Below are 24,384 nucleotides of genomic sequence, written 5' to 3'. Positions count from 1 at the left end.
TTGGATCTGTGGATTGGACATAGAATATTTACCCCAGAACTGCCCCCTGTACTACTAATAGAGGGTGGCAGCTCCTAAATGCTTTATCCCTTTAAATATCTATGGTATGATCCTAGTTATTCTCATTAGGGGTAATATATACTTGTTAGTTATGGGGTGGGTAACACCAATCTCTACCCAAATGGGATAGGTTAATTTACTCACAAAAAGGGCAATTGTCCAGACTTTTTATTCAATCTATTGTTAATCAATTATTTGACAATGAGTCATAAAAGCAACTACATGAGGCTAAGTTAGCAACCATAACTATGGTGCTACTACCTTAAAATGTGTGCCCTCTCTGTCCAGCAAATAATTTTCCTAGATTAGTGGTCAATAATTGCTGAAATGATGTAAACCTGTTTTGGTGAAAAATCTATTATACAAACTAGTTATTTATTGATTGGCATTTGTTTATTAGGTTAGTCCAGTTGGACATGAAAATACCTTTCTTTAGTGGAGGCCCAGTGAGAAAAACTCCAGTAAAAATATGATTTACAATTAAGTATTACACTTGTTGAGAGTTCTAAAACAATACATATTCGTGAATGGTAACTGTGTAAAAGAAAGAAGCATTATATAATGCTTCATAAAATAATTTTACAAAAGCAATGCACTATGATGAAATCTTGTGATAATATTTTATACTACAGAATTTATGAAGCTATAGTTATACAAAGTTACAAAGAAAACAATTTGAAAAGTTTACAAATATGAGGAAAATAAAAGGAGTATTCATTATAGTATATGGGTTATTGAAAATCAGCTGAGATTCAGGTTGATAGACTGAGAAAAGAGAAAAAACACCAGAAAAGATAAGTAAAAAAAATATATGGGGGAAATAGAAAGAAAAAAACAGTGTAGGTTAATGATGGATGTTATAGGTGAGAGGAAAGGAGAGTGAAGGATGAAAGAGTGCATAAGGATGTCTTGTAAAAAAAGTATTTGTGCCATAGATGTTCATTAAAATTCAAGGTTTTGGAATTTCATTTGCACACTTCTGCATAAGTTCTCAAAATCTGACACATTAACCAATAGCTTGGTGTGACTAGAAGGTGCAACCTGCAAATACCCAATAGGTGTCATTAGATGGGGCCATATATAGCAAATGCCTATCATCTTTAACTTACCTGATACCAGCCCATGAGCACCACTTTTAAATTGTAATTTTGATAGATTTACAGATCAGACCATTGCTACCCGTGAAATGAGTGGGTTCTCAGCAAACAATTTATTGAATTGTGATCTGTCAATTTTATCAACATTACCATTGAAAGGGCTACTTTCACAATGCTTCAGTGTGTCTGGGTGCCCGACTGTACTGAGGATGAGACAACCCAGATGGTAACCATCTACACTGGAATGGAGCATCACCTAGGAGCCAGACCACAGAACTTCATGATTATCAATACATGGAACTAGATTGCGAGGCAGCATTGACATTGCACAGTAATCTACAGGACTGAAAAGCAGATTTACCACCACTGCATCAGAGGGATGCTGAGGATCTTTGTCAGATGGTCACTGAGGTGTGGAGACAACAGGTAGATTTATTTATTTATTTTATTTATTTATTTTAACATTTGTTTACCAGGAAAGTCTGTCTGGACACAGGTCCTTTTTCAGAGGAGGCCCGGGGAAAAAAAGCTCCATGAGTATCAGTAAATTTTCATGCATACGTTACAATAACCAAAAAGTATAAAATAAACAAAATGTAGTATACATAAGAACATACAAATTTGTTACATCTTGACAACAAAACCTAGGCTTTGAACATAGCTAGTACTATTTGTAGGTATGACTTATGTCAAGATATAAGGTTAAGAGAGGTCTGTAGGAACAAAGGATTAAAGACCGGGGGAGAAGTTGGATATGTTTTGGGTATACTGGGATGTATCAGATCACTCATGAGGGGTTAGTGCAGGAACATAGCCACTTATTTTTTAGATAAGCTTTAAGTGATGGCTTAAAGTGGTTAGTGGATGAGATTGAGAGAATGGAGTTATGAAGTGAGTTCCATATACGAGATATATAGTTGGAAAGTAAAGATTCCCCTGCAGTGTTGTTGGCCTTGGAGACAGTGAGTAAGTTCTTGTTGTTAGAGCGAAGTTGTCTGCTGGAACTGTATGGAAGGATGAGATTTTGTAGTGCAGGGGTTCTAGATGGTTGTGTTACAATTTTGTGAGTTAGAGAGACTTGGTTATAAAGAATAATGTTGGGAAGTTCAAACCAGTCTAGTATCCCTAAAGCTGTATAATGATGTGTTCTATATGGGCAGTCAGATGCAAATTTAGTAATTTTATTATAACATGCTTCTATCTTAGATAAGTTAGTTTTCCTTAGAGTAGTTAAAATTGGAGAGACATATAGCAGAGTGGAGAGCCATTGTGGTCAGGAACCTTTTGTTCTTGTATAGACTTCCAAGTTTCTTATGGACTTGTTTTATAGTTAGGGAGACATGCAAGTCAAATTTTAGGGGATTGTCTATCTTCTCCAAGAAGCTGTGTATTGGTTGTCAGGGAGATCACAGTATTGTAAGAGGGCCAGAGATAGATCCTTGGGAGACACCAATGGATAAAGGAAGGCATGGAGATAGGTCGCCCTGCCATAGAGCAGATTGTTGAAGGCCAGATAAATACTTATGAAACCATGCTGTGGCAGACGGTGAGAAGGATAGTTCAATTAGCACATCTAGTAGTTTGGAATGAGACACCATATCAAAAGCTTTTGATAAGTCTAGAAAGATGGCAGATGCAACGTTGTTATTCCTGTGATGGTTTACAGTGTTAGTGAAAGATAAGAGAGCTGTAGTGGTACTATGTGATGGGCGAAACCCATGCTGAGTGTTTGTGAGCAGGTTATTTGTTAGTAAGAATTTCATGACCTGGAGATGAATACACCTTTCTAGTATCTTAGAAATAGGTGAAAGAATAGCAATTGGCCGATAGTTTGTCAGCTCTGTGAAAGATCCCCCTTTATGAAGTGGGATTACATGGGAAATTTTCCACAGCTGAGGGACCTTGTTTTCGAGAATGGATCTATTTATAGGGACTGATACTGGGAAAGCTATAGATTCAGCTGCAATTTTGAGGTATTCACTGGGTAAGTTATCCATGGCAAGTGTAGGTTTTAGTTTCTTTAGCAGTTTTTTTATAGTGGCTGTAGGAACTGGGGAGAAAGAGAATGAGGCATTGCTAGTTGTAGACTTCACTGGTTTGGTATCAGGAGTAGGAGTTTGCTGTTTGGAAAGGGCAATTAGAGATTCAGTAAAATGTTTGTTAAAAATGGTAGCTATGCTATCGGAATTGTTGTGGATGTTTGGCGTTGGTGTAGTAGATTTGCCTGGGTGAAGGCCTGAGTTTATAGCTGGCCAGAATTTTTGAGGGCTTTTTTTATGTGTGTTTTGAATGTTATGATAGAAATTTTTTTATCCTGTTTTATTTGTTTTTTTTTTGCCTTATTTCTAAGTTCTTGATACTGTTGCTTAGAAACTGTGTTAGTCTTATGCCATAGTTCCCAGGCTTCATGTCTAGTTTTCAAAAGGGCCCTAGTGTCTCTGCTTAGCCCGGGGGCATAGTTGGATTTTACTCTGATGGTTCTAACAGGGGCATGTGCATTTAATATATCTAAGAAAGATGCCTACAGTAATGAGCACCCCCCACACACACTTTTACAGCTGCAGGTTGCTTCTTTTGTCTTAATTGTTAAACAACAACAACAAAGAAAGTCTTCAATCTGCAGTGTAAGTGTCTTCTCCTTTAAAGGAACACAACAAGATACGTTTCAGAAATCCTCCCTATTTCACGATCCCAGTACACACCACGAGCATTGCAGTGTTAAATAAATGTTAACCCAACTGTTTTCCTGAAATGGTACAGTGCCTTACCGTACTGTTTTGCTTTCGCTTTTGAAAACCAGCTCTGTCGCCATGGTAACCCTTGCCTCTGTTTGTAAGATGCTGATGTCAGGACGTCTATATTCAAGCACTAGTTTTCCTCAATTTCCCTCCCACCGATTGATGTAAGCTGACTGTATTTGCATTCTGTTGAAAAAATTCAAGCAAGTAAGTAAGCACGTGTGGCCTTACCTTGAGCAAAACAGTATTCAGTTTAAAGCTGGGGGGGGGGGGTGTTAATGCTTACTCTTGAGATATGTTGTGTAGTGCAGGAACCTTTTTTAACTTCATTGTTTTGAGGAGAGTTGTTTTGTACTAGCCTAGCTAAGACTTACAGATCAATGATCAAGGAGTGGAAAGCATGTGTTTTCATCACAATGAGGTGCACTTGAGAGATTTGCTTCTTAGGAGAATTAGACCAGTACATAACGGTTTATCAGTAATGCTGAGCGTACCTCTCAACTGTTTCTAATTTGTACTTGACATTTTGGTCCGGCGTCCCTTCTAAAGTACATTTTTTTCTTTTAAAGGGGATGGAGTATGGTGAAATGATTTAAAATATGTGAAGATACTACTGAAATCATCAGGGGAAAGGTTTCATGTTGGTGTGATTTGAGTGCTTCAGCATACATGGAAAAACTACTTGAAGGGTCACTGGGGAGCTTTAATTTTGATATCAATTGAGTGATTGCACTGACATGTCTTGAGTGCTTGTATAACTTGGGAAAATGACTGGAAAGGTTGTCAGGGGATATAATTCATTTTGGTGTCAATGGAGTGATTGTGCATACATGGGCTAACTACTGGAGGGGCCTCTGGGTAAAGTTTTCATTTTGGTGTCATTTTGAGTGCTTGTGCATCCCTGGGAAAACAGGAAATGCCGTTGGGGATACTTTTTATTTTGCTTTTCATGGTCGTGAAGTGCTTGCACATATATGGACATACTAAAGAAGGGGTCAGTGGGAGAAGTATGTAATTTAGGTGTCAGTTAAGTCTATTTGCATTCATAGACAGGGAAGATGGGGGGAGTATTTTTGTGTTTCTGCATACATGGAGATATCCCTAAAGAAATCACTGGAGGAAATGGCTCCTTTTAATGTCAGTGAACTGATTCTACATACACGGGCAAGCTGCTGAAGAGGCCTTGGGGGAAAAGTTTCATTTAGTTGTGTAACAGGACAATCTACCAAATGGGTTGTTGAGGGAAGCGTTTTATATTAATGTCTGTGAAGTGCTTTTGCATACATGTTCACAATAATGGAGTCATTAAGGGAAGTGTTTCATTTTGGTATTTGTGCATACTTGGACATACCACTGAAGAGATCACTGGGCAAAATGATTAATTTCAATGTCAGGGAAGTACTTGTACATAAATGGACAAATTACTGAATGGGTAATTGGTGTAAACTATTCATTTTTGTTTGTCAGTGAAGTGGTTTTACATACTTGGCCTAGTGTTCATTTGAGTGTCAGTGAAGTGCTTTTTCTTACAAATTCATGTTAATGAAGATGTTATTGGGAAAAATTGTTCTTTTGTGCTGTTTGTGCATGCATGGACCAACTACTAAAGGGATCACTGAGAGAAATGATTCATTTTTATGTCAATGAAATTCTTGTGCATACATGGACATACTTCTGAAGGGGTTGTTGGGGGAAAATGTTTTATTTTGATGTCATTTAAATATCTGTGTAAATGGACCAACTACCAAATCGGTCATAGAGGGAAATGTTCTGTTTTCATGTCAGTGAAGTGCTTGGTGCATACATGGATAAGCTACTGATGGGGTCATCGGGGTAATTCTTTCATCTTGGTGTCAATGAAGTGCTTTTGGAAATGTTAGTACTAATTAAGAGGTCACTAGGGTAAATGTTTCTTTTTTGGGTTTGTGCATACATGGAGATGCCACTGAAGGGATCACTGGGGGAAGTGATTTCACTTTGTTTCCATGAAGTTACTGTTAGCTGCCTGTTGGTTGCCAGGATCCGCCACATAACACAAGCACTCAGGTCACACCAGAACAAGTACAAATATGACTCTGTCATTGTCCATGTTGGTGTGAATGACCTGAGCCGTACCTCCTTGGACTACATGAAAAGAGACATGGAAGAGCTCTCTGATCACGTAGCTCAGGCCAGTATGACCCTGACCCTGAGTAGCCTCCTGCCCTCACCAAGAATGATACTATGGTATAAAGAAATAATTACCAATTTCAACAATTGGCTAAGTTTCTGGTGTCATTCAAAGGGGATCCAGTGTCTGTCTGCCTGGGATTACATGCTCGACAAGCTACGCTGCTTTGCTAGAGATGGCTTGCACCTGTCACCCTTAGGCTTTTGAATACTGGCCAAGGCTTTTGCCACCCCCATAGTGCTTTTTTTAGGCAAGGCTGAAAAGACAAACCCACCACCGTAAATAGCACAAGTAACAAAAAACTGAGGGTAATGCTACTCACTGCCAGAAGTCTAAATCTCAAAATGCACACACTCGAGACACTCCTCAGTATGGAGAAAATCAATATATGTGCAATAACAGAAACCTAGTTTAAGGCTTCAGAGAGCACTCCAGCACTACCAGGCTACAACTCATACCACACATTTCGAACACAGAACCCGGAATGAAATACAAAAGGTGGGGGTGTATCCATATTTATCAAGAATTCCCACACCTCTAGGTGAGTGGCATAGTACGATGCTTCAGAGATCATCCACATGCAGCTAACAATGGGCAAAACTGCAATTCAAATTGTAGCTTGCTACAGATCACCCACCATGTCTTAGGACCCCCATTCCGTGTTTCTGGAAACACTGGGAAACATAAAGGTCCTACCAAACACCCTAACATTGGGTGATTTCAAATACCCAAACATTAACTGGGAGAACTACTCAAGTACTAACTCCCTTACCCAACATTTCCTAGAATTTATAAACTCAAATGCCCTGGATCAACTGGTCAACACTCCCACCAGAGGTGACATATTGGACCTGGTCATCACCATCATCGGCGACCGGTGTTCCACACCGGAGGTCAACCCCTCGCTGGTTAGATCTGACCATAAAGAAATCACTGGATATCCACATTCTGCCCCCAACCCCGGACAAGGAAACCACCATGAAAAACTTTTCAAAAACAAACTTCACATTACTTAAGACAAAGGTGGAAAGTTTCAAAGCCCCAATGCTAAAGGATAACACTGTCCAAGCTGCAAAATCCTTTACTAATGCATTCTACGGGCACCTACAAGAATGCATGGATCATGCTATCCCAAGCAAAACCAAGACTCACTCCTCCAAGAAAAGGAAACTAGTCTGGTGGACCCCTGCCATAAACTATACAATAAAAGGAGGAAGCTAGTACAGAAAAGAGTAAAATCCCAAAAAGGGAAGACATCCTTGATCAGTATCAGCAAGAAACTACGATCCCTCATAAAATCATCCAACGCGAGCTTCAAAAGAAAAATTGCCAAGGACTCCAAAGATAACTACAAAGCATTCTTTAGCTATGTCAAGAATCTATGTGGCAATGCTCAGATTGGCTCTGAGTTAGTGCAGAATGGCACAAAATACACTGAACTGACCGATATCGCCAACATCCTGGCAGACAGGTTCAGTGCAAACTTCACCCCTCCTCATCCCCAAAAGAGCCCATAACCATACCAGAAGAATGTAGAGCCCCTGAAATCACATATGCTCAAGTTAAGACAGCTCTGTCTAAAGCCAAAAACACAGCATCAATGGGACTGGACGGTGTCCCAGGCTGCGTCCTACATGAGCTCAAAGACAAACTAACCCCTCACCTAAACACACTGTTCAAACTCAGCCTCTCCACAGGCTACGTACCCATAGAGAGGCACACAGCAATGGTAATTCCACTCCACAAAGGTGGAGCCACAACAGACCCCAGGAACTATTGCCCTATAAGCCTGACAAGCTTGGTCTGCATGGCTATGGAGCACATCATCATGGAACTCATTAACAGAGAAATTGGGAACCGCCAAATACTGGACCCTACCCAGTTCGGCTTTGTTAAGGGCAGATCATGCCTCCTAAACCTGGTGGACTTCTTTTAGACAGTTACCAAGGCTACAGGCAAGGGAAAGGTGGTACACACAGCCTACCTAGACCTCGCAAAGGCCTTCAACACCATTCCCCATTCTGGTATTATAGACAAGCTCACCAGTCTGAACATAAACCCCTACATCACAAGATGGCTTGCCAACTGGCTCACAGACAGAACCCACATGGTGAGAGTTGTGGTATCTAGGTCTGACTCTAAGCCAGTTACAAGTGGCGTTCCCCAGGGCTCAGCCCTGGGACCCCTGCTGTTCGGCATATACGTCTCAGAGGTACAGGAAAGCACAGGAGGACTATGGCTGACCAAGTTCGCAGACGACTACAAACTAGGGGCTATAATTGACTCCTGGCTGACACAGATATCCTCCAAAAGGGTCTCACTGAGACAGATACCTGGTGTCGAAATCATGGCCTTAGGCTAAATGCCAAAAAGTGCATAGTCATTCCCTTTAGAAAAAAATAAAGTACCCACAGACTACCACATAGGTGGTAGTCCTCTGAATACGAAAGATGTAATAAGGGATATGAGGACCCAAGTAGATAGTAATCTCTCCTTTGATAATCACATTGCCAAAGTGGTTAGAAAATCCTTCTATATGACCCACCTAATCACAAACGGGTTCGCATCCAGATCAAAAGAGGTCATTGTGCCCCTCTACTCATCACTCATCAGACCCATCATAGAGTACAATGCCCCATTTGGGATGTACCTTACAAGACACCTGCAACAGCTGGAAAGACCAGAGAAGTACCTCACCAAGAGGACCACTGGCCTCAAACAGATGCCCTATGCAGCTCGACTGAAGAAACTCCAGCTGTACTCGGTTGCATACTGCCTACTCAGAGGTGATTTCTGCCTGACATACAAGGCCATGTCCAACCTAGAATTGACGGGCATGCTCCACCTAAAGAAAATCATATCCTCTTGAGTCACACACTCTAGAGATCTAAACCTTACCACAACACTAACTAGGACATGCTGGAGGGATAGATTCCTGTCCCAGAGACTTCCCATGCTTTGGAACAAGATTCCAATCTACATTAGGCAGAGCTCCTTGCTAACACTCTTCAAGAAAAGATTTGATGAATGGATGGGAAACAGAAAGTTTACCCTGGGGATCACTTCATTGGCTCTCCTGGACAGAGGCACAGGGAACTAATCTAAGGGGCAGCGCAAGCCAACACATTCTGGCTAGGCTTATAAATGCCTTCGGGCAGATAGCCTAGTACCTACCTATGAACATAGGTGCTTGTATGTACATGGACAGAATTCTGAATGTGTTGCTGAACTTTCATGTCATTTTAAGTGTCTGTGTAAATGGACATGATCTAAATAGGTAGATGAGGCAAATGTTTAATTTTGGTATCAGTGAGGTGCTTTTGCAGACATGGCAAAACTACTGAAGGGGTTATTGGGGTAAATCTGTCATTTTGGTGCCATTGAAATGCTTTTGCATATATGGCCAAACTACTAATAGGGTTGTAAAAGAGTGACTTTACTCCACTTAACACAAAGCAAACCTGGTACTCTTTATTTATAGATTGTTACAAGGGTAATGATCCAGGGTGTCCTTTCTAAGCCTACCCAAGTTTCCCAAAATAATAATCATCTCCTGTATCCAAATAGGACATCAAGGGCCTTACATTTATAAGCTACCTTTGTTCATAGGGCATATGGAACCTAGACCTGGTGTACATTTCCTATTCCCTATCCACTGTTTTAGATTGCATTTAAACTAGGTAACAGATTAATTGCATTTAAACTAGGTAATAGATGAACTCAGCTTCACATGGGTGGGAAGCCTGTTCCACAGAAGGGGCAGTCTCTGAGACGTATCTGTCTCTCCTTCATGTTCTGTTTAAGTCATAGACAAAATTCAGGTCCCTAGACCTTGTATTTCTAGTACTCTTTCACTTATGAATAGAAGATGCATAACTGTGGGGTTTGCGAACGCCTTGTAAGGCAGGCATAGATCACCCATCAGCAATCCATAGAAGACTGAGTAGACGGAAGGGCTTTAAGGCAGTCTGCATAAGGCAGGTTTGTTACACCTTGGTTTCCTTTTGTACAGAACCTCTGAGGTCACTGTAGTTGATGCATATGATTGATGAAGTACATACCAAAGGGACCACTGTACAGTGTGATTGATCTGATAATGGCAGTGTACAGTGCTATAATGACCTCTTTTGACCAAAATGCCCTGCCCTTATTTATAAGTTTGTGATCACTAAGTGCCCCTCTCACCCTCCCCAGCCTTCACCAGCTTCTGCACCTCTGCTCATATGTCCAGTATATGCCTTTCTAACCCATTATCTAGCTGTTTTGACAATTAGTTCATCTTGATAATTAAGAAGGCAAAGTGACTGTTTTCCCTATAATTGTTTTTGATTCCCTTGGGGTTTATTTGTTTAAGCTTGTTTATCATGTACATACTAAGAAACAGATTCGATGTTTCTGTTTTCTTACATAAAAAAAAGAAAAAAAATGCCAGCACCCTGTGTAGCAGCAGCTGCTTTGGATCCCTGCATAAATAGGGTTACCACCTGTCTCACTTTGTGAGGGACAGTCCCTCTTTGGTCAGTTGTGTCCTGCAAAACTTGCAAATGTCCTGAGATTGTAGGGCAAAATAATTTCCTATATTTTATGTAATAGTTGCATAAAACAGATATTCTGTATCTGAAACACCTAAATGTTATAAGAAACAGAATAAGCAACTAAAATGCTACAAGAATTAGCTTTTATTTAGCCAAAAAAGTGAAGTTCTGTCCTTTGTACTGGCCTTGGGTATGTTTTGGCCTGCAAAATCTGACATTTGTATCAAAAATCTCCCACTTTGGGCATTTGAAAAGGTGGCAACCCTAACAGAAAAGTGCACTATTTGTCTTATTTTTAATCAGAAACAACAGAAAAAAAAAAGATTTAAAGCAAGAAATGAGAATACGATTAACTACAATGCTGTGAATCTTCTGAAAATCTGATCTCATATCTCACTGTGCTGCGTGCTTGATAGACTACTAGCAAAGAAGCTTGTAAAATCTAAAACACACTCCAGAAACTTCTGCAGCTTGGAATGTTACTAGAACATGGTAAAAACTGCAGAAACCTGTCAAACCTGTCTAACCATTTGACAACTGGACATAGGAAGCATACTAAAAGAATAAGATGTGAAAGATCAAGAAAGAGAAGCTCTATAGTAGGAATTAAGGGCAGACTGAAAAGAAATCCACACAGGCCTGAACTTCCGTCCAAGCTGCTAGCAAATCTGCACTCACTGGAGAGCAAGATGAACTATTTAAGATTGGATCTTTCCACACAATCTAAGGTGAGACATATTTGTTTACTTGTGTTCACTGAAACTTGGCTAAACTCCAGTATAAATGATAGTACAATGTATGTGGAGGGGATGTCATTAATTCTTGCTGACATAAATAAGTGTCTCTGTGATAAATCTCGTGGAGGGGGTGTTTTTGTGTATATCAACAACAGCCGGTGTACAAACTGAAATAATCACCTCTCACTGCTCAAAGACTATTGAGTTTATGTCATTAAAATGCAGACCCTTCTACATTCCTAGGGAATTTGATGGAGTGAGCATAAAAGCTGTTTACATCCCCCCCAGTGCTAATACCACCATGACATTGAACATTCTGTATCTGTCAATAAATGACCTCCAGAATAAGAACCCTGAGTTTGCCCATATAATTGCAGGTGATTTCAATCAAGCTGACTTGAAATCCATATTACTACATTATCATCAACATGTGAACTTTGCAACAAGAGGGGTGAACACTCTGGATAAGGTGTACACAAATGTAAAAGTGACCTACAAAGAAGTACCTTATCCACATCTGGGCAACTTAGACCATCTGGCCATCATGCTGCTTCCTGCATACACACCACTGCTGAAAAGGGGCAAACCTACAACCAAACAAGTAAGGATATGTTTTGAGGGAGCAGTCTTGGCACTACAGGACTGCTTCAAATGTACAAACTGGTCAGTGTTTAGAGATGCAGCTGTAAAAAACCACCATATTGACCTGGAGGAGTATACAGAATCTGTAATGACTGTGTTGATGACATAACAGTCATCAAATGTATCATCATGTGCACTAATCAGAAACCCTGGCTATCTGGTGAAGTGTATAAGCTCCTAAAGGCATGAAATTCTACATTTAAATCTAAAAACAAGGATGCCCTAAGAGAAGCCAGATCAAATCTAATTCATGAGTAATAAATTACAGTCACACATCAGTGCATTTTACAGATATTGCTTCACCGTAGTAACTATACTAGTATTTTAGAAGAAATACATGTACCAAAACTTGATATTCTTCAGACAGTAAATACTTATTGATGTACTTTGAAGAAATAAATATACACTTCAGATAAATGGTTTCTAACAGCTACAGTGCAGTATGTTTTTGAGATGGCGCTTTCCATTACAATTATACTAAAATTTTAGTAGAAATATAGAAGTAAATATATGACTAGCATAACTTGCTTACATAATTTACAATGTGACTACATCTATGAAAAATTTATTTAGAGAGGGAAGTGTCCTACAGACACAAGATTATATTTATGTCATTTATCTAATCTCTACTAGTTTTACTTCATATTGGCATTAGTTTATATCTGTAAAACTACTTATGGTTATTTTTGTCAACCAGATTTTATCACACTTCCTTTTTCTGAAGGCTTAGAATGTAATTTGTGCACAAACTTCTTCTGGAATCTGGTACTATGAAAATAATGATGCTTTGGTGAATATCTTTTAACTTACTGATTTTTTTCCCTGATTAACAAATTCTTATTTCCCTGGTCCATTGACTGGCTGAATTTTGATTGCATGGCATTTTATAGGCTGGATAATGATTGGTCAGATTTTATAAACAATAGATTTATTTGTTTAGTCAATTGAATTTGTTAACCAAGATGCAGCACTGATCGCAAAGAGAGCACTTTCATCCACCAACTGGACTTTGATCAACTTTTCAATAACAGTTTCACCTGTAGACAACTAAATATATACTTAATAAAAACAAAGGATCATAAATCATGGTTGACTAACTCATTCATAGAAATGAGCCAAATCAGAGAGTAAAGTATGATAAGCTAGCCTACTATTTTAAGCAAACCTGATAAAACAAAAGTCACCTTACAACCTCAGAGAGAGAGAGAGGTCACAATGATAGGGCCAGAAACCAAGATCAGCCGTGAACTTCAGACCAATTGAGATACATTTCCTATGCTAGTGATACAAAAAGATGACATGCATATGTTGACACAAATAAGCCGTCACATACCCTAACCACAGGGGAATCCAGTACAAGTCAGATAAACCAGGTGGCAAAAAACGAACATAACCAATCCTAATAGAGAAGTCTTCTGAAAATAAAATAGAAAAACAATGCACCTATAACCAAACTGTAAGCATATGTCTCAGGTCCAGAATCTGGACACAGACATGAGTACAAATATTGACCAGTCATTTCAAATAACACTTCAACAGTAAAAAAACAAAACAACCTTTCTAAAAAATGAATTAATAAAAAGGGCCAGTATTGAAGCTACAGTCAATGGTAACCATAAAAAACAAAACAAGTTCAGTCCAAAAGGAATTAAATGGATCATAAGCTGCCTAAATACCAGTAGTACAATTCAAACTAAAATTAGAAATTCTAATAAAACAAAGTCCAAATAAACAGCAATACAGAAACAATAATCAAGTCCTAGTCTGTCTCCAGACAAAAGCAAGGTGTAATTAAACTCCCTTCATTAAAGGCAAGTTAACACCAAGGTGACAACAAGACCCTTGTAAAAAAAGGAAGAGAGAGTGATAAAGGACAAAAAAAAATGGAGAGCTGAAGTAAAGAAGTGTGTGTGTGTGTGTGTGTGTGTGTGTGTGTGTGTGTGTGTGTGTGTGTGTGTGTGTGTGTGTGTTTGTGTGTGTGAATGACAACAGGCAAATGAATAAACGTAAAAGCACATACTACAGTAATCTTAGAATATATGTGATATAAAGAAACATCACAGATATAAAAAAAACAATCATATAAATGAAAAAATATGTATGTGTTAAAGAAAAAAGTGATTTTTCCCATAGGGCTTTATTAGATCACTATTAGCTGAACATCTGATAAATCATCCATGTGCTAAAAAATATAGGTTAAAAATATCTTGAAAAAAGTGGAAAACAAAAATGCAAATAAATGTGTATATGTTGTAAAAGAGCATATTACAAGCACAAACCATCAAAAATAAAAAAAATAAAACAAAAATAAAAATATAAAAAATGCCTGAGAAAAGTGAAGACTGGAGCAAATATGACGTCATAACCATTAGTCAAATAATTTATGGCACATTTTTTTAAGCTAAAGAATGCATTTAATTGAACAAGCAGAACTATATTCAGGTGAGTAATAGACATTAAGGTGAATTTGTTCTTACAGCATCTTCTTTTCCAGAGTGGAATAACAGTTTCCCTTAACCACACCTACCCTGACCATGACCAAAGAGGAAAAAAGAATTACCTTTGGATTCAGTGCTGTGCTTTGCAAAAGGATCCTTGCTTAGTCTGTTTCTAATTTTAGATATGTGCTGGACTATTCTCCCTTTAAACTTAGAAATAGTCTTCACAATACCAGAAAAGAAATGGCACTTAGAGCATAGGTCTCCATAAACAATATTTTCACTGTTGCAGTTCTCTTCTGACTTGCTGTTATATTTCTTACCTGTACTGGGACATTTGAAAAAATCTTTGCAGCTCATGAACACACAAAAGGTGCAGAAATGGGGGCCCACATTTGAAGGTACCAAGTGGAATTTTGTATTTATATTAGAATATTACCAGAGTCTAATTTAGTACTGTTGTTATTAGTGTCTTTACTTAAAAGCATTACATTTGTTTTGAAAATGCTGGTATTGCTGTTACAAAATTAATTTTTAGATTGATCACTGTTTCTAATTACAGATTAGTCCTGGAGCAGCACTTGGAATGCTAAGTGACAAGCTTCAGTTCCCATCATTTCTGCGGACAATGCCAAATGACAAGTTCCAGTATTCTGTCATTGGTCATTTAATCATATACTTTGGATGGACTTGGATAGGGATTATAGCATCAGACAATGACTACGGCCTCCTTGGTAGCCAGAACCTGAAGAAGTTTCTCGTCAGTAGTGGAGTTTGTGTTGATTTCACATTAGTCATTTCATTAACTCTGTCAGAGAAACAGATGCAACATATTGTTGGCATAATTAAAAAGTCCTCTGTTACAGTTATTGTTCTTTATTCAAACGGACAGGAGGTAATGCCATTAATTAAAGAAGTGAGCAATCAAGAAATTGCAGGAAAGGTCTGGATAGCAACTACCAGTTGGATAATCTCCCCTGTTTTCTCAAGAAATGAATTGAGGAAAACCTTAAATGGTACCATAGGATCTGCGGTTCATAAAGGTTCAATTCCTGCATTTAGTGCATTTCTTCATTCATTGCATCCTTCTTTAATGCAAAATGATACTTACATTAAGTCCTTCTGGGAAGAAGCATTTGCTTGTTGTTTATCTACTGATAATAATCTTTTGAATTCTAACAACATAAGCAAAACATGCGATCCTTGTACTGGAGCAGAAACGCTAGATTATTATGACATATCTAAGTGTAATTTTTTTGACTTCAGATATGCTTACAATACATATAAAGCAGTGTATGCAATGGCACATGGCTTACATGATCTGCTTTCCTGCACACTCAGAAGTGCATCATTCTCAAATTTCACTTGCATAAGCATTAATGACTTTAAGCCTTGGCAGGTAAGATTATTTTTTGAAGGAAAAGTTCAAATACTGAATTACTTTATACATGCAATGTATGATCAAATGTTCTATAGTTGCTACATTTTTACTTTTTTTTTTTTGCTACGAGAGTGAAGACAGAATTCTTCCACACATTTTATTTTATGTGACAGTAGCTACAAACACCTGTTTTGTTTCTTTTTTAAACCATAGATGTCTAGGACTTTTTCTCCCATACATCAAATGCACAGTAAATAAGGTTTCAAGGAGTAACTGGAAACATTATAACTGTGAAATGTCACATTTTACATCAATGACTGTAAAATTCTACATCAAGTAATATCCTTATACTCTAAAAGTATGTCTCCATAATCTGGAATTCTATTCCTACCTCAATCAGACAACAAGACAACCTATCTACATTCAAGCACTTGCTAAAACAACACTTTAAACATACTTGGCTATGCTCTTGTACCCTCTCAGGCTAGACTACCTTGGCCCCTACACATCCACATTACCCCATATACATCAAAAAGATCATATCATTTTTCAATGTAAGTTTCCTACTTTTTTCTATCCTTCTGCCCTTACTGCCATTCCTGTTGTCTGAACTTAACCCCAATAATCTTTCCCTCCAGTACAATTCAAACTCATACTCTCTGCCTTATACAATTTCCTCAACTTCCCTACAACTTATGACAAAACAATTATGCACAGCACCTACATGTCCTCATCTTCTCAATGCTTTCTACTCATACCTCCCACACCTCCTCTCTCTCTTATTTCCTCTACTCATAAATGTAAAATTGTAATTTGACATTTGAAAGCTCAATGTATATGCAGATTTGTCACATAATATGTAATTACTCTATATTGTATTTAATGTAGTCTGACTGTAGTATAGCTGCTTTTCACTTATTGTATGTTATTATCATAACTTTCAGCTTTTCTCTATTATATGATGCTGCTTGTTTTGTAACTGGAGTTTTTCTCACTGGGCTTCCACTGAAAAGGGGCTACCACAGCTCAGTTCTTATAACCCCTGGTCAACAAAAATAATAAATAAATACAATGAGTTCATATTGCATATCTTATATGTCTGGCATTTTACTGTAGAAGATGAAAATAATTAATGTTTTAAATGACATTATCATGAGGTCAATAAACGTGACCACATTTATTTTCAGCTCTTTCATTATGTAAAAAATGTACAGTTTAAAGACAGTGAAGGCGAAGAGGTATTTTTTGATATAAATGGAGATTCACCAGCACTTTATGACATACTGAACTGGCAAGTATCACTTAATGAAACAAGCACTAAGTATGTTCATGTTGGACAATATGATTCCCGTCTCCATTCAGGACAAGATCTGCACATCAATGACAGTCTAATTGTATGGAACAATGACAACAATCAGGTCAGTATATTGTATAATGAGTTATAACGTCAGTGGGAGTCTATAATACATGGAATGTTAGTAATAATAGATACTCTGCATTCCTTTTTGTTATGTAATACTCTATTAAACATTCTGCAACATTATCAAATAGATTCCTAGGTTAGTAGGTACTTCCTATGCAACTGATGTGTGAGGATCTTAAGAAGCCTACATTTACATTCCAATGGTAGTTTATTAGCCCGTTTTTGTGCTTAAAATAACACAGCTGTGGGCAGTGGGCAAAGCAAGGACATATACTTATTGCCCCTACCATAAAGGACATGGATGCTAAACCAAGATGAATTTGTGGTTTCCCATCCATTCATCCAAATTCCATTTGGAAGAGTAAGTGGATGGCTGTGTTTTATGTGGAGTGGAAGATGGATCCATGGAAGTAGTACCCTCTGGGATAAATGCCTATCCTTCCAACATGTCCTAGTTATGCTGCAAAATAGATTGAGACATTCCTTGAGAACATATTAATCCTGCATTTGGACTTGCAAAGTTGTAACAGGTCTGTAAAGGCTCTATGCACAAGGCTGAGGTCAGTTCTTAGAAGCCTGTAAAATACTGAATACAAAGATAAGGATTTAATTTGGTCTGCATAGTTTTTATGGTTGAGGCCTTTGATTTAAAAAATACCTTTAAGGTTATAAAAAAGTAAAATAATGTTATTAAACTTATCATTGATTATGTCTTCTCATATTAATTAGTTCAATCCTTACTCATTAATAGCCCCACATGCCAGACATTGTTCATGTGGTCTGTTGTGTCATGGTTCTACTCTAATCACAGATGTAAGAATACCATACTTATCTTCAAGATATTAATCTGAGCCTTTCCCCACCTGTTGTTTTTACCCATTATTTTTACAGCCCCCCTCACAGGCTTTTTGTTTTCATCGACTAAATTCCTCTGATAGCTTCTTTGATTCAGAAATTATCACAAACACTGTAAATGGGGTCTTATCTATCTGTACCTCTAAACTGTGTGCTAACAGACTTAATTTCTTTGCATTCTTTATGTCTTTTCCTTCTTTCTTAGCATCACTAGAATCCCACCTAAGAGCAGATAAACACTTTAGGCACCTAACAGTAGACGCTCCCACTATATACAACTAAGAGGAAATTCATAGCTTAGATAACTATAAGTAGGTACTCAGTGTAGACAACTAAAATCAGATCCCAGTGCAGACACCTAACAGTAGACGCTCACTGCAGACAATTAAGAAGAGATTCCAAATGCTGGCACCTATAAATGAAGCCATAGTGTAGACATCTATTAATAGTTTTATACTACAGGCATACACGAACAAAATGCTAAGTGGAGACGCCTAAAATCAGACCCTCAGGGCATGTCCAGATCTCTGTTGTCAGCACCTGAGATCAGATTCCAAGACCAGACACTTAACAACAGATTTATTGTCTAGAAAATAAAGGACAGCTTCCCAGTGTAGACACGTGACAGTAGATTCAAAATACAGAAAATTTAAGAAATGATTCATGGTTTAAGTAAGTAAAAGCAGATAAACGGTACAGACACTTACCATCAGATCACAGTGCAGGTATCCAAGAGTAGCCTTTCAACACACATAATACAGGGATTTTATTTCACATTGACATGACATCTATGCAGCTGTTTTAATATCTCTTCAGTGTTATCAGCATCTGCCTATCTTCAACCACGGCTTAAAAAGTGGCAGTGTTGCTCAAATTCTGTCTATCCATTGTTTGTATATCCATGTTGGTATTCTAACATTAGTTTTGGCAAGTTATTAGGCAAGCTATTCCTCCCCAGGATAGCTGCCCTTGTGGGCCATTTTAAGCCTAGCCAATTACCCCATGTAGAAATCAAACCCTGTATCTTGTGTCTGTAAGGTAAACACCTTACCCATTGAACCAACCTCCCATAGATATTTTGTTTCAGCCAGCTCATGAAATAAAGCATTCTATTTGAGTCTTACAATATATTCATATACCAGCTGAATGAGTGGATTCTGCTAAATTTTATAGATACTAAAAGTATGACCACCATTTTAACAATTCAGCTTTGAGAACACTTGCATTCCTGTGCACTAAGCTTGCAGGACATCTAATGGAATAAAATGCAGAATATACTGCAATGGTTAAGGTTTGAAAACAAACATTTTGTCAGTATGAAGATATCTGCAAAGTAAGCTACAAAGAATAATTTTCAGAGTGGAGACTTTAACCTGCTCTGGTTGCAGGTGTAATAGCTTTCAAACACTTATGTCCAGAATAAGGGAGAATCCCAAAAATAGAGAAGCAGAAAGGCTCAAGTGAGGCATACTTTTTATATACTGGTTCTGTTGTCTTAAAAAGATGATACACTAAGACAAATTGAATTAACATGTATTTTCGGATGCAAAAAAGTCAGTAAATGCACTGATTGCAATTATTTGTTGATTGTAAGCTACCTTTTCTCAAAAAGTCAGATTTTAGGAGGGATAGAGCAAAGTTCTGAACCCATATCATGGATATCACTGAAAATTTGAAGATTGTTCTGAAGTAGGGTAGGTGTTTTTTCCACTCAGTGATCCAGTTTCAGCTTATGTGAGTGGAGAAAGTCCTGGAATATTTGAATTGCAAACTGAGACAGTATGTAATAACCTCTGAACTGTTGTCCCATGGGTAGCATGCTATAGTTTAATATAATACAAAATCTGGCATGTTTCACCTCTTCTTCATTTACCCCTACCAAAAAAAAAAAAAAAAAAAAGATGCCCAAAGTCTTAAAATAGTTACAAAAAAGGTGCATTCAAATGACAAGCACTTTACTCCAACTATAACCAAAGAGAAAGTGATCTAATTTAATAGTTCTTGGGAAAAGTAGCAGAGCTCAAAAAAGGTTCAAATGTTCTCACTTTTTTCCTGTAAGAAAATATCTGTTACAATTTTAGAAATGTCCAGACCTTCTTCTGTATTATTATGTTATCACAAATATTTGTATAGCTGCGTTTGTGATTTTGCAGAGGTAAAAACTGCAGTTTTACCTGCCAATTTCCAGACTGTTTCATTATAAAAACAATAAGTTGAAGAAAGAGATACTAATTATCAGAACCAAACCCTGCTCTGCTGACTGGATGGGTAAGTTGAATTAGAGCAAAAGTTGGGAAACTAAACTTTGAAATCTAATTTAACACCTCAGACATTATAAGATCCTTGTCAGTGTCAGTTTACATTTCTGAATTACTTGGTTGATTGAGGCCAGTGTGAAAAAGAAAAAAAAAAAGTATTTTATAAATGATCACAGACAAGGCTATAAATGCATGCTGAAAGTGAATTACTTCATCCAATAAACTAGCTCTGTAAACCCCTATCTCCATACCACAGACACAGTATTCATTTACATACTGTCAGAAGCTTGAACTTTATTATTAGCTTTAGAGTGAAAGAAATCCAAATTATACTCCTTGTGGTTGGAGTTCCATGATAGTATTGGTACAAGATGAAGGATAGCAATGATCACATCACCATGCAAGTTGTACAGCAGTTACAGGAGCTGCAACTAAGATCTGTACAAAGACAGAACTAAAGATTTGATATGCGAGAAGACTTTGAGGGGAACCAGCTGTTGGACTCGATGTTATCAATGGAATATTCTGAGCCAGAGACTGCTGGAATGCAAATGGTGCTAATGGAAGCATAATGTCTTTACTGGTAATATCAGCAGTGTGATGAAAAAGTAGGCATGGCTAGAAAACCATCAGAAATCACGAAGTCTCAAAGTATGTAAGGTGAAAATGTCTGGGAAGGACTGATTCAGCAAAAGACATTTACAGTAGTAGGGTGGAAGAGCCAAAAAGACAGGTGATGTGACCCAAAAGCAGAATTATCTGTGTCTTGTGTTATTGTACAAGAGCCTGCAATGGAGTCCAGACCTGGCATTTAAGTCAGTAAGTTATGTCAGCATCAAAGTTTAAAAGTGTGTTTCAAGAGATACTGCAGAAATATTTGCTGTTCACTAAACTTGCTTTATCAGTAAAGATCCTCAGAAATATGTAGTACATATAATAGGAAGTTAAGGTATATGCACTGGAGGTGCACCACTAACGGACCTTGCTTTTCATGGGCATATAAAAATGCAAAAATAATCAAACTCAGATGTGCAGTGGCCATTTTAATGGTTGAACAACTTTCCAGCATTCAAAAATGTGTGTGCACAATAACTCACTCTGTAAAAGACTAATACATCTTTTTTGTAATCATTTCTTTTGAACTTCATTTCAGATTTCATAATGGTCAGAGCAATCAGTTGCATGCCACGGATGAAGAACTGTGTAATTCAGTTAATGTGCAGTTTCATAAATATTGTGTTACTGGGTTTTTTTTTAGTCTGTTCATGAATAATTGCCATCTCTTTTTCAAGGCCTATACCATTTATGAACAGGATTCTAGAGGTTAGTTGAGTCAGGTTAATTTAAAACTCAGGTTATTGTAAAACCATAGTCAAATCTAATTTAATTATTCATTATGTATATACTAATACTGAGATCAGTGAACTTTGGTGGTATGGACATTTTTCCTTCATCCTCAAGCTTGACTGTACATTAATGCTGAGATGAATTAACCCTGGGTATGAATTTGTCCTCTTTACTCTTAAGGCTGGTCTGGCATAAAGTTAGTTCATATAGAGAAGAGGGAGTGTGGGGGTGCAGTCACCAACATGGAGGTTGCAAGTGGGCATGCCCCTTGTAAAAAAGCAGGTTTTAAATCAATAGCTTAAAACATTAATTTTATAGATGTTATAGCCTATGGCATATTTTTGATTTGATATGTAGTCCTGAATCCTCGTGAACCACCTGTGTTTTTTTTTTGGATAGTATCGACTACCAGAACTATAGTAGGTTTTTTCTTGCACTACAACCAGAAACAGGTGCTTAGCTGGCCAATCGTACCACAGTAATATCCCTTGCATGAATGCAAGTTACTGAATAAGCTGCTAACGTACTGATTTTATTGCTTGTGTGATTTTCCCCGTTGCAGAAACACAATTTGTCATTTATGAAAAGCGTGTCTCTTGCCATCTCTTCTTATTTCCCCTACTTGTTCCTGCCGCACCCCTCACTCTTATCTCTACTATTTATTCCTTCATCATTTCTGCTCCAAAGCCTAACGGTACAAGGCATATTATTTCTTACATTGTGACGAAAATAGCAGACTGCCTGGTGTACAACAATGATAGGGTATGTGGGCGGCATTTAAGTTCCGGGCTAGTATTAACAATATTTATTTATTTATTTTGTTTTTGTTAACCGGGAGGGTCTGACTGGACACAGGTCCATTTTCAGCGGAGGCCCGGGGAGAAAAGCTCCATGTTACAATATTAGGTTAATACAATTCTAAGCAATTAATGAAATTTAAAGTAGTACAGGGAACATTTACATGACAAGTGATACATCTAGTAGAATGAACAATTATTATAAAACATGTTTTTTTTTCCCTTCACATTCACAAAAAACATTAATAATTTTACATTCACAATACATTTATGCATTTGTATAACTGAGAAGTAAATAAATGCCCATATTGGCAAAATTAAAGTATAGGTATAGGTAAGATGAGAGTAAGAGGAGTTACGTTAGGTTTTATACTATTTTCAGATACAGATTATAGCCATTATCAGGTATGGGTTGTAGTAAAGAACAGTACAAGTGTTAGTATGTTTTCTGCTAATGGACTGATGATATGTTTGAATGAATATGCAAGGATATCAACAGGGCTAAGTAAGGGAAAAGTTATAGTGTAGCAGAATCCTTGCAACTGGGCATAGTTATTGTTACCCCGGGGTGTAGCAAGAGCAGAGCCAATTATTAGAATAATGGGATTTCAGGAGGTGTTTGAATTTGGTACTAGAAGTAGTGCTAGTTATAATGTTTGGGAGTGAGTTCCAGGTTTGGTTTGTTATGCAGGCAAAGAGAGATTTACCTGCTTCATTTTTATGTCTTATTACTTGAATGAGATTTTGGTTACTAGATCTTAGGGCTGTAGTGGTGGTGTAGGGCTGAATTAGCTGTTGGAGAGCAGGTGTTTTCTCAGGGTAGTAGTAGAATTTATGTGCAACTGTGGCTTGATTAAATCTTAGCAGCTGAGGAAGTTCCAGCCACTTGAGTTGCATTAGGGAAAGACAGTGATGGGACCTATTTGTGGAGTCTGTTGCAAATTTGGCAATCTTGTTGTAGCAAGATTCCATTTTGTGAAGTTCAGTCTGGTGAAGGTTAGTTAAGATAGGGGAAGCATAAAGAAGGATGGAGAGGAGGTGGGTTCTTGCAATAGTGGCTTTGGTCTGTTTAGTCATGAACTTTTTATTTCTATAGAGGAGACCTAGTTTTCTGTTTACCTTTTTAATGGTTTGTGCTATGTGGATATCAAACTTTAGGTGATTATCAATCTGTACTCCTAGTAGTTTTGTGTGGTTGGTGGGTGTGATTTGAATATTGTTTTTGGAGTTTATGATGAGGCTATAGTTTGAACTGGATGATCTGCCAGGGGTGAATAGGATTAGTTTGGTTTTCTTTGGATTGAGAAGAAGTTGTATTTTAGTAAACCAGGTTTCTGCTAGAGTAAAGTTGAGTTGGGTAAGGGTGTGTAGTTCCTTTATGCTGGGGGCAGCACATATTATGGTGGTGTCATCAGCATATTGAACTACTGTGGCAGTGGGCAGTGAAGAGGAGATGTTGTTAGTGAAGAGGGAGAACAGCAGTGGGCCAAGGATGGATCCCTGGGGGACTCCTATGGAAATTGGTAAGAGGGGGGAACAGCATTTCTTGCCAGAGAACTGCTTGCTGGTGTTCTGATAGATAACTATTGAACCACAGTATAGTGGAGGAGCATATATTGAAACTGGATAGAGTATTGAGGAGCATGTTGTGATTAACCATATCAAAGGCTTTTGATAAGTCAAGGAAGATGGAAGATACGAAAAGACCTTGGTTTCTAAAGTGATTGACTGTATTGGTATAGGATAGAAGGGCAGTGGTTGTGCTGTGGGAGGGTCTGAAGCCATGTTGGGAGTTGGATAGTAGTTTGTTTTGTTGGAGATATTGCATTAGTTGCAAGTGGACAACTCTTTCAAGAATTTTTAATAAGGGTGATAGTATGGCTATAGGACGATAGTTGGTCAGCTC

The 24,384-nt window shown here is 37.8% G+C and overlaps 1 protein-coding gene across 1 annotated transcript in view; it reads left to right on the top strand.

Annotated features, from left to right (window-relative positions):
* The first annotated feature begins 2,625 nt into the window (after positions 1–2,625).
* LOC122801288 (vomeronasal type-2 receptor 26-like) overlaps positions 2,626–24,384 on the top strand; it is a 66,242-nt gene continuing 44,483 nt past the window's right edge. Inside the window, exons 1-3 of the mRNA XM_044070836.1 lie at positions 2,626–2,703; positions 14,980–15,312; positions 16,986–17,216. Coding sequence (XP_043926771.1) covers positions 2,626–2,703; positions 14,980–15,312; positions 16,986–17,216 — 642 coding nt within the window. The remainder of the gene's footprint in view (positions 2,704–14,979; positions 15,313–16,985; positions 17,217–24,384) is intronic.

This window comes from Protopterus annectens, chromosome 4.part1 (assembly GCF_019279795.1).
Source record: "Protopterus annectens isolate FY-2018-M chromosome 4.part1, PAN1.0, whole genome shotgun sequence".
Lineage (NCBI taxonomy): Eukaryota > Metazoa > Chordata > Ceratodontiformes > Protopteridae > Protopterus > Protopterus annectens.
This window is presented reverse-complemented; position numbering and strand designations above follow the sequence as displayed.